At 47.5% G+C, this 11,946-nt stretch overlaps 1 protein-coding gene across 1 annotated transcript; it reads left to right on the plus strand.

Moving 5' to 3' along the window:
• The first annotated feature begins 5 nt into the window (after window positions 1-5).
• Window positions 6-7,910, plus strand: LOC127045910 (interferon-inducible GTPase 5-like). The gene is made up of 2 exons (XM_050942772.1): window positions 6-193; window positions 4,366-7,910. Exons 1-2 carry the CDS (start codon window positions 16-18, stop codon window positions 5,118-5,120), a joined length of 933 nt encoding a protein of 310 aa, XP_050798729.1. The 5' UTR covers window positions 6-15; the 3' UTR covers window positions 5,121-7,910.
• The last annotated feature ends 4,036 nt before the right edge of the window (window positions 7,911-11,946 follow it).

Consider the following 11,946-nt stretch of genomic DNA (forward strand, 5'->3'; position numbering starts at 1 on the left):
GAGAAGGCAGGAGATATGAGTCAGGAGGGGAAAGGCAAATGGCTGGAACGAAGGACAGGAGACAGAACTGAATCTTGTACTATTGATGGGCTGAGGCCTGAGACACCCTACAGATTCCGAGTGTCGGCTGTGTGTGCGGATGGGGCTGTGAGTGACCCAAGTGAGGAGACTCTGATTTCAACACTAAAGGAAGGTAAACACTTAAATATGTTTCCATATTCTTCCTTCAGGTATAGGACCTGGAGGCAGCTGGTTCAGGTAAAACTACACTTCTCATTGGAAAGAGACTGAGAGCTCAGTTGCGGAGTGTAGAAGTAACTTCAGAATCAACCTGTTTTTATGGTGGTTTATTATTTGCATTGCAGTGGTGTCTTCATGACTCAGTCAGTCTTGGGGCTCCATGGTGCTAGGCACAGTACACGGACATAGCAACAGACAGTCCATGTTCTGAAGAGTTTACAACCTACATAAACAGGACAGACATAGGGTGGGAGAGAAGGAGTATTATTATCCCCATTTTACAGATGGAGAATTGAGCCCCAGAGAAATTAAGGTTCAGATCTACAAAGACACTTAGGTGCCTAAACCCCAGATTTAGGCACCACAGCAACCCACTAAACCTCTGCTTGGCTACTGCTGAAACCTGTAGGTGTCTAAATTATCAGGGTAAATCTTTCCTACACACCTGAGTTTCTGTTCCTGGACATGTGCCCTCACTCTGCCTATGCCCCAGCATGAGCCACAAACCAGTGTATAAACTCCTGCCTTTCCTTGAAGGGCCCAACCTGCGAGGCGTGCTCTGAGCAGGACAACCAGATTGGGTCCCATTCCAATTCCAGCTGAAGGAGGAGGTGGTGATGCTCACATGTGATTTTTAGCACAGTGGCTAGAGCACTCACTCGGATTCAATTCCCCCTTCTGCTTGAGGCTGGGAGCAGGGATTCGAACTGGGGTCTCCCACACTTTACTCAGGAGAGAGCGTGAACCACTGAGCTATGGGATGTTCTGATGGGTGTGTGGGTGGGTCTCTCAAACTCTCCTGCTGAAGGGTGTGACGGAGTCACAGGCCCAATGCTCTGGAACTGCTCTGTATGAAGCCAGCCAGGACTCCGGATAACTCCCCTCAGGGTTGTCCAGTGCAAGGAGTCTGCTCGGCTTTGGCCTTCCTGGTCTGACCTCGGAGCATTCAACTTCCCTGTTCACACCGCACACTGCTCCTTTTTGGGGAGCCAGAGAGCCCCGCACCCCAACTCCACAGTCAGCAGTGCCCCTCAGCCAGCATTGCAAAGCAGAAGGGTTTACTGGTCAGCAGGAACACAGCATAGAACAGAACTTGTTAGCACAGAAGTCAGTGACTTTCAGCAGAGTCCATCTTGGGGGGATCCCGGGCCAGATGGCCTGGACTCCCCCTCTTACAGCCCTCTCCAGCAGACTGCCCTGGATCCCCCTGCCTGGCCTCCAACACGCCCGTTGCTCCTTCTCTGGTCTTTGTCCTGCTCCTTGGGCAAAAGGTGTCACATGGGCGCATCCCCCTCCTGGATCTCAGGTTACGAAGGGGGTTGGCCCTCACCTACGTGCAGACAGCTGGGCAGCCTCACCTGCCCTGAGGGCCTTGTGAAGGGTTGGATCACAGAAACCTTCTGGGATCTGCCATCTGATGTGCCCAGACTACTTCTACTCCTGCCTTGCCTGCCAGCTCAGGACTCCAGCCTCCCGTCTTGCTGAGCCAGACAAGCCCATCTGCTCCAGCACTGACCCAGGGTCTGAATTATGTGCCCCAAAGCTGCAGACTTAACTGAAAGCAGCTCACAGAAGTGTTCCTGTTTTTAACACTCAGATGCCCAAATCCCAATGGGGTCTAAACCCAAATAAATCCGGTTTACCCTGTATAAAGCTTTTACAGGGTAAACTCATAAAATGTTTGCCCTCTATAACACTGAGAGAGAGAGATTTGCACGGCAGTTCGCTCCCCCAGGTATTAATACATCCTCTGAGTTAATTAATAAGTAAAAATTGATTTTATTAAATACAGAAAGTAGGATTTAATTGGTTCCAAGTAGTAACAGACAGAACAAAGTAAGTCACCAAGCAAAATAAAATGAAAATGCGCAAATCTATATCTAATCAAACTGAATACAGATAATCTCATCCTCAGAGATGCTTCAGTACTTTTTTTCCTCAGACTGGACACCTTCCAGGCCTGGGAGCAATTCTTTCCCCTACAGCTCTTGTTCCAGCTCAGGCGGTAGCTAGGGGATTCTTCATGATGGCTCCTCTCCCTTTGTTCTGTTCCACCCCTTTTATATATCTTTTGCGTAAGGCTGGAATCCTTTGTCCTTCTGGGTTCCCACCCCCCCTTCGCAATGGAAACGCACCAGGTTAAAGATGGATTCCAGTTCAGGTGACATGATCACATGCCACTGTAAGACCCCAAGCCTTCATTCCTCCCAGCCTGACTCACAGGAAGGCTGCCTGCAAATAGAGCCATCCACAGTCAATTGTCCTGGTTGATGGGAGCCATCAAGATTCCAAACCACCATTAATGGCCCACACTTTGCATAATTACAACAGGACCTCAGAGTTATATTTCATATTCCTAGTCCCATATACAAGAGTGGTATATTTAAACAAACAGGATGATCACACTCAGTAGATTATAAGCTTTGTAATGATACCTTACAAGAGACCTTTTGCATGAAGCATATTCCAGTTACATTATATTCACCCATTAGCATATTTTTATAAAATCATATAGACTGTAATGTCACAGGCCTCAGCAAAATTTACACACCCTTATCCCCACCACGTAGGCATTGGTGCAGTACCCAGGGAAAGTGAAGTACACACAATATTAGAACAGGATAGTAAGACTCACATGCAATGTGACAAGATGAATAAAACCCGACTTTGTCACAAAGGGATTCATCTTTGGATAAATAATTAAAGAGTCATTGGAGTAGGGGGACTGGACCCTGGTTCTCTCACTGCCTCGGTGAATTCAGACTCACAAGAAACTACGTAGGTGTCTAAGTGGACTGACTCCAGGAGAGCGGTTCCCAGCTGTGAATTGTTAGTAGATATAAGTGTCTCCCTGCAGCGTAGAGTGTGGTGCCCATCTCCATGAGAGGGGCGGGGCATAGCAAAAAACCTTTTTGTTGGGATCTCCCATTGGCTAGCTCAGGTGGCTCCCTGCCTAGCATACAGGTTTTTGTGGATCTCATTCTTAGGTGCCGTTCTCTCCCCCTGCATTGTACAGGGAATCTAGATGCCTAGCTCAGGCTTTGTGGATCCAAGTGATTTTCTAGGTGTCTAAACGTTAGGCACCGCAACATTTAGTGTCACAAGGTCTAAGTCCCTTTGTGGATTCGTGCCTAAGTGACTTGCCCAGTGTCACACAGGCCGTCTGTGGCAGAGCTTGGAATTGTACCCAGAACTCTGTCACAGCCCGGTGGGTTATTCTCAAGACAATCCTTTCTTTCAGAAGAGTGAGTGAGTGTGAGATAAAACCTGCCAGGGGACACACACCTGTGGGAGGACATTTCTTCATTCTGGAAAGATGAAAGTTTAAAGTGGGACTAAAATAAGTGGTAGTTTGTTCACTGGCCATCAGAGATTTTCACCAGCTCCGAACAAAATTCTCCCTCCCCTTTTATCTCCTCTAACTCCTTTCACCTTCTCCCTCTGCCCATTTTCCCCTGGCCTTTCAGGGAAATGCCATAAATCACTGGAAGAGAATTCTGAGTGGGAGGAGGGGACACAGGAAAAGGGTTGAAGGGGAGAGGCTGTCTGGACACACACATCCAGATTCTCCCCCCGCCCCCCTCTGAAGGGCTGATTAGCTGGTTATGCTGGTGATGAGAAATGCAACGCGTCTGTGAATGTTCTGAAAATACAATGCACTACGGGAGATCTTCCGAACTGAACTTTAGCTTTGAGTTTTTTTCTCACCCTTTTCATTAACTTTGTCCAATAACTAGTGTCAAAGACCGAGATTTTCAAAAGAGCGTTAAGTACCTTCCATTTTAGGTGCCAGCTTGAAGCGACCTGATTTTCATGAAGTGCTGAGCGCTCACCCTCTGATAAATGGCCCGCCTTACTGTCTGTGAAGTTGGGGACCCACAATGACTAGGGACTTTTGAGAATCTTGGCCAAAGACCTAGTGGCTTCTGTTAATAAGGAATCATAAGGAAACTGGGTGTTCATTTTTCTAGATGTTAACTTTTATTAAACTCCATTAAAACTTTGCTCAACTTAAAGTGATGATGTTGAAAGTACCCTTTCCCCCTCAATAAGCTGCAGATTCCCATGTGAACAGGTTGTTTTCGTGTTGCATAGTCATAGATATATTTCTTTTCCTTTTCTAAGGTTTGCATGTAAGACACACTGAGCCAGTTCCAAGAGCTACCAAGGCTGCTGAAAATGCAATTTCAAACAATAGAACATTTGCTGGACTCTCCAAAAAGGAGATTAAAGAATTGCAGGACACTATTGCAGCAGGAATTTTCACAGATGTGATAGTTAAACTTCAGAACATAAAATCATTAAAAATCACCATGCTTCATGTTGCCGTCATGGGTGAGCCGGGTTCAGGAAGATTGAGCTTTGTAAATGCCTTCCGGGGGCTCAATGATTATGATGAAGGTGCTGCTGAAACTGAGGTGTGTGAAGCAGGAAGGGAGCCAACACCTTATCAACATCCTAAACACCCAAATGTAACAATATGGGACCTACCATGGTTTGCTTGGCTTCCCTTACATACATATATGAAGTTGGTAAATTTCAGCCGCTATGACTTATTCATCATCATGCTCTCAAAACGCTTCAGATCCTGCCACCAAATCCTCGCCAATGAGATTCGGAGGATGGGAAAGAAGTATTACTATGTGCGCTCCAAAGTGGATGAGGATCTGTTTCTTGCTATGTGCCGCAAATCCTACAGTGAGCAGAGAATCCTACAGGAGATCAGGGATGACTGCATAAAACGGATGAAGGGAGAAGGGGAGACTTTCCCCCAGATTTTCCTTATCAGTCACTGGGACCCAGACAAATATGATTTCCCCCTCCTACAGGAAACACTGGAGAAGGAAATAGATAAATCTAGCCCCTGTGTCATGTGCTGATGCCCTTACTCCTGCCCAGATCTCGCCTCAGCTTCTGGTCCAGCCATCTCTGTGATACAATTGCAGTGTTAGAGCCAGGACTTTGGCTTGGACAATGGCTCACTTCACTGGCTAGGAAGGCTCATAGCTCTGTTGCTGAGCTGAAGTCTGTTGTAAAAAAGTTCCCAATGGCCAATGAAAAAGCAAGACTTCGTATTGTGTCTACATGGCACACTGACAGCTGTCAGTCTTCTGGATCGTCTACCGTGTTTGGTTCCACAGCAGCTGGATGAGAGTCTGGAACCGCATCCTACATGTTGAAGAGATTTTTGAATGACATAACAGGAGTTGCCCAATGCTGTGTCTCAATCCAAAAGCTGATTAGTTCAACTAACAATAACAAAGGTTCCAATGCACCTGCACAGAAAGCAAGAGACAGGTGTCTCAAAAGCTCTCAGAGGATGAAACAAATTCCTAATGTTTGTAGCTGAAATGTCTTTTAAACTATCAGATACATTAGCAAGTTCCCAGCTCTGGTGATTAACTATACAGGCATAGTTAAGGCAAATGGCTTCTCTTTCCTGTTTCTCTTTAACCAGTGTAAGGGGTCTAGTGTAATAGAGCCAGGACACCAATCTGGTGTCTACTTCCACTTTTCCTCTCTCTCTCTCTCCAGGTTTCCTTAGCTATTAGTAGTCTGGTTAGATGCATCTTTTTTGTCTACTGTGAGCCCGGAGTCATTTTGTGACCCACTTTCTTAAAAAAAAATGCCAAAAAGAAAAAGCATTCACTTGTCAGTACCTTGCCTGGGTCACTTTTATTTTTGAAGGGAATACAACATCCCTTCTCAACATCCCACAAGGTTTTCAGGAACTTCTGGAAATACATTCCAGTTTGGATTCCTTGCTGGGTCCACCTTCCCCTTTGAAACTTATTCCTAAAAATCAGACATATTTTATCACTCGATATTTTATCGATTGAACTGAGTGCAATTATCTTGATGATATTCTTCCCACTACAAAATCTGAGATGATTTTCAAAGTTGGATACATTCCTTATAAGCTTCTCCTTGTGTCGCTATTGTAACTAATGGCAGCGTCTCTTCCTGTTTTGAATTACAGAGAGGCACCCAACAACGCTCTGTGCTGATTGGTTCTTTGCTCCAACTCTCCCCTTAGGCACTACTGTAGTAAACAGCATTAACATTTAAGTAATTAAAGCTTTTCTCTTTCTCCACATTCAATTTTACTATTGATCATTTTCCCCAAACTATTTGCATAAATGCCAGCTTCAAAGCTATTTGGACTGGGAATGCTTCCCACCTACTGTCCCTATATGAAAGTGATGGATTAGTTCCCCTGTCTGATCACACAAATACTGTTCGATAAAGGAGTGCTACGACTGAAGAATATCATCTCAAGTCAGATTTAATGGGTGAAATCCAGGGCTCCATTGCCATCAATGGCAAAACTCTGACTTCACTGGAGCCAGGATTTCACCCAGCAAATCATACAACGTGATTTTTGCAAAACCAGGCAAGGAAAAGGAATGGAAAAAGAAAGCTGTCCTTTTCCAGTTGAAATCATAGGTCTGATATAGCTCAGACGAGCTCTTACTCTGGACATGAAAGATTTACCTAAACTTGACTGTTCCCCTTTTAAATAAAATGACAATAGACTTAACAATTTGGATCAATTTATAATCCACTGGATGAGTAAATCTAAACACTCAGCCATCATCCTTCCAGCTATTGGTTGTTTGTTTGAATTCCAAAGTGCTCATACCTACTAATGAACCCTAAATAGGTAATAAGAGACATTTCCTTATAAAAATGGCATAGCCACATGGTTACAATTTTATATGTAGTTGCATTTTGGAATAAATATTTTTAGGGAGGAGAGTGTGTAGGTTTTTTTGTCTTTGAAGGTTTTCATCCATATTGAAATGTGATTTATATATAAATAAGTGGGTGCTCTATGCTATTTCATATGATTTTTCCTATTGCTGAAATAGAACTTTTTATGAGTTAATGTAATTAAACTAATAAACTAATAAAGGTTAATAATTTATTCCAGTCAATTTAAACATTTTTTATAATCCCCTCCTTCTGTATCTGTTCAGAAAAATGAGTACTGCATTATAATCTCCAAATTTATCATCTGTAACCCAAGCCATCATTTAGCTATAGTTTCTTTTCTTAAATGATAGAAATGTTTGAAAGAAAAAATAAAAATGAAATGGCTACATGTTAGTGCCAGATCCTGAGTGCTGGAATGGGCAGCTGCTTGTGATACTCACTGACTCTGAGAACTGGTTTATTTCTATTCATCTGTGTGGGAATTCTTCACAATGAGATAAATCCAGACAAAAAGAGGAAAAGACGGAGCGAGAGAAAGGGAGAAAGGGCCACTTTCAGGGCAGGATCAAGGCTATCTGGGACCCTAGGCCCAAAAAAGAATGTTATGAGCAGGTGCAAGAAAACTAGAGACTGAATGGTCCAAACAAAAAGGACTGTTGTTATGGCTCACGGACTGTGTTGAGATGGACCAAAGGATTTTCTTTCCGAGAGGAAAGCCATCGAGCCTTGCACTTGTTTAAGGACAAGTTTAACACAGTTCTTCACCTGCGAGTCCTGAAAGTCATCATATCATCATGTCATCCAATCCTCAGCCCAGCAGCGGGGATGCCTGATTGTCAGCACCACAGTGGCTCCAGAGGCACATAAGATCCTGTTCTGTCTCCCTTCCCTTTTCATGTTATTTTCCACCTAACTAATCTTCCTCCTATCCTCCCTCTCACTCCTTTGGCTTTTCACCAGATACTGAAATGAACTGTACTGCACACATCCCACAGTGAGATGAGATGGCCCATCCAGCCCTGCCCCATCTGAGAAAGGAGCCAACCAGATGACGTTCCTGACCAGAAAGTGAACCAGGGTCCAGAGCAACAGGTGCTGTGGCCAACCTGCCGGCCTAAAGCATCCACTCTGACAGACCAGCTGCCATGTGCTCCAAGAATACCAGCCTCCTGTCTCTCCTCCAGCTTGTGTCTGTCTGTGTGTTAAAAACAGGATAAATGAATGTCCTTCAAGCACCAGGACTGAGAGTAAAATTAACCCTTGCCTTTTCATCGAAGAAAGGTTGTTGGTGAAAATAAGAGACACTGATATTTTTCCTTCAAAAAGGGAGAGACTGAAGTAGGTATTGTTTGTTTGTTTTGCATAATTACTGATACTCAATTTTAGTTTTGCTTGTTTTGATTTCTTGTTCTTTCTTGTGTTCTGTTCAATAAACTTTCAACTTTAGAATGAATATTTGGGTATTTGCCAAGATACAGAGTAAATCAGGGTCTCTGTAGAAAGAACCCTGATTTTTTGTAACACTGGTTTAATGTTGGACAGCGAGAGAGTTTATAACACCTTCAGCTCCTTTGGCTCTTGAAATCAATATAACCCACCTCTCTTCTGTAACACACTGATGCAGGAGAGTCAAACACTGGCTGATTCATAGGCACTGGGTTATAACCATCTTGTCTGGACAGTGCATCTGCCACTGGATTTTCTCTACTTTTAAGATATACAATTCCCATGTCATGTTCTTGGAGAGTGATGCTCCAGTGTGGTAGTTTGGAGTTGGTCCCTTTTTGTTCGATGTAGCCATACTGATGGAGAATGGTCTGTTGGGAGCCAACATTTTCTGTTAAATAGAGAAGTCTTTAAGTGTTTGACAGCCCTGGAAATTGCATCACTTTCTTTTTCTATAACAGATCAATTCTGTTCAGAGGGTGTCAGTTTTTTACTTAAGAAAGCAAGGGGATGCTTTTTGTTACTTTGCCTTTGAGATGGGGTATTGACCCTGCACTTGCCCTGAAGGGGTCAATGGAGGCCAGGTGGCCAATTAATCTATTAGGCTGAAGGCCTAAAGCTTTCCTAAAGCCTAGGCTTTAGGAAAACTCTAATTAGACGCTCACCTGTGCAAGGACAGGTGAGGCCTATAGAAGCCAGGAAGCTGGCAATAGAAGAGGCTGCTGAGAAGGGCTGCAGTCACTCCCTGGGAGGAGTGCTTGGAGACTGCAGAGATGTGCAGGCTACAGTTGCTCCCTGGGAGGAGGGAGCGGTGAAGCTGGCAGACCCAGAGAAGGAAGGGAGAGCCAGAAGGTTAGGAAAGGGCTCAGAGAAATGCAGGAAGGTACAGGGTGTAACAGCCATTGACTGCTAACTAGAGTGTCCCTGAGCCAGAACCCAGAATACAGGGTTGGCCTGGGTTCCCCAACCAGCCACTAGGGAAGTGGCACCATCAGGGCTGTGCATAGGAAGGCTTCCTGAACCTGCCTGGGAGAAGAGCCCCCCAACAGAAGGGGAAATCACGACAGTGACCTAGCCGGAGGGCTGAGTCATGAAGAGGCCACAGAAGCTCCTGGAGTAAGAAAGGGGCTGCAGACAAAGAAACAGAGGTGGAGGGATGGTGTGAGGGATTGGGAGGGGTGTTGACCTGCTGAGCTGTTCCCCAGAACAGCCAGGAGGAGGCGCCATACCTGCGGTAAGTAGACCACCAGGTCACACCCTTGTTTGCATCAGTACCATTCCTAGACTTGTTTGATGCATCAATACACAATTCAAACATTTTGTCTAGTTCCTGCCAGAACAGGCCCTGAGTTACCATGGGGCACCCTGGCTGAAGCGGGGCAGCTGATCTCCTTCCTGGGTGAGGGCTCCACTGCTGATTCTCCACCCATTGATTCTGTGGCTGCATCACCCACCAGAGAGCATGAGCCCGGCATCATCGAGGGCCCGCTCCCCCTACCTCTGAGCCTAGCCGAGAGATGCCACCCCCCAGTGGCTCATCTGCTGGGGCCCCTGATTCTGACTGCGCCTCTCCCTGACCCTACTCCTGATCCTTGTCCCGCCATCACCCCTGATGCCGATCTCATGTCCTTCCCTTTCACCTCCCATGCTGCCGCCACCCCTGGGGTTGTCTCATTCCCCTTCCCGGTGGACGACTCCCAGGGAGCGGCCTTCGTGTTCCCCTGTTCTGACCCCCTAGGGGCTGCTGTTTTCCCTCCACTGCCCCCTTCTGAGCCAGGGTCTGAGGTGGGCTGCACGGTGCTGGAACACTTAGTGTTGTGCCAGGGGTCTTCCCCCTGCCTGCCCATCTTGATAGGCCATGGGGCTTCAACAGGGGCCCCACCAGAGGACAGCCAAAGGCCATTGACCCCACCCCTCGATAAGCTGCGAGAGGAGCTGTGAGAGTTTCTCCAGGACGCCCCTGGTTTCCGGAACAAGGTGCAGTTTGCTCTCCAGCTCTGGGGGGACTTCTATCAAATCCTCCAGGCTCTGAGGGCTGTTTTGGAGGAGAGTAAAGGGACCAGGAGGCTGTCTGCTTTGGCCTACCAGCAGGCCTGCAATTTCAGTGACTTTTGCTCATCTACGGGGTGGGTCACGGTTTGCTGCATGGCCCAATGCGGGCCGCGAGCGTCCCTGCTGGTGAGGATCTCCCCCAGCCCTCCCCATGGCACCCATCATCTTTATAATACTAAACACCCAGGGCTGTAGGATTGGTCTCCACAGATGCCAGGTGCTCTTCTTCCTTCGGGAGGGCAGGTACTCTGTGGTTTTCGTGCAGGAGACCCATACGGATCCAGACATCAAAGAAAGGTAGTTGGTGGCTGGATTGAAGGGACAGGGTTTATTTTAACCACCTCACTACCAACTCAGCTGGAGTGGCCACCCTGTTCTCCCCTGACCTATGGCCCGAGGTGCTGGGGGTTGCCGAGGCTGTGCTGAGCCATCTGCTGTACCTCCGGGTCTGCATGGAGGGGCTGGTGGTCAATCTCGTCAATGTCTATGCCCTGACATCGGGCCCAGAGCGGTTGCACTTTTTTTCAACAGGCATCTGCCTCCCTCGGCTCCTTGGACCCTCACAAGTGCCTGGTCCTGGGCGGGGACTTTAACACCACTCTTGAGAAGTGGGAACACTCGGGGACTGAGCAGTGCATGGCTGCCGCAGAAGTCCTCCAGGAGATTGTCTACCATCACTCCCTGGTGGATGTCTGGCATCTTTTGCCTCCAGGCCCTTCAGAGGCTCCTTTATGGAGCAGGTAGCCCAGCTTGGAGCACACTGGTGCACATCTTCCTATGCCAATTCCGAGGGCTCCGATACAACCGGCAGCTCCTTTATCTCCATCCGAAAGGTTTTCTGCAAGACCTTTCTGGGCTGCTGGTCTTCTATCAGGACCTCCTCCAGACCTGGAATCTGGTTCCGGCGACCAGGTCCATGGTGGCCACTGAGGGGGCGGATCTTCTCATGGAGCCCCTGCTACACAACTCCCAGTTCTGTGCAGGTGGCGGAGTTCCCCTCGGTGCACCAGAGGTTAGTCCTGGCAGAAATCACCAGAGTTGGAGACCTCCTGGACTACGACCAGCGAGACTGGCTGGATCCCCTGACGCTCGCTCAGCACATGGGGCTCTCCGGCCCTCGTACTCTCCTGCACCTACTTCAGGAAGCAAGGGCCGCTCTCGCTCACTGCTCGGGCCTACCTTAACTGGGTCCTGCATAGGGCACGCCCCGCCCATCCTCCACCCCAGGCCCTCCAGACCTTTTCATTGAGCCCCTGCCCCGCGGACCCACTTGACGATCCCACCCCTTTACCATGAGCTGGCTGCATGACTTGCAGCTGGTTTGCTTCCAGACCACGGCAAGGAAACATCTATACACGCTCGTGCTCCACATCCTCACCCTTGCATCCCGCCCCACCACAAAGTGGTGGGACCTCCTACCACCTCTGGAGGGTGAGGAGTCCCGGTGGGCCAGCCTATACTCCACTCTGGTCCCGAGGCCTGCCGGGGATG

This window comes from Gopherus flavomarginatus, chromosome 2 (assembly GCF_025201925.1).
Source record: "Gopherus flavomarginatus isolate rGopFla2 chromosome 2, rGopFla2.mat.asm, whole genome shotgun sequence".
Classification (NCBI taxonomy): Eukaryota; Metazoa; Chordata; order Testudines; family Testudinidae; genus Gopherus; species Gopherus flavomarginatus.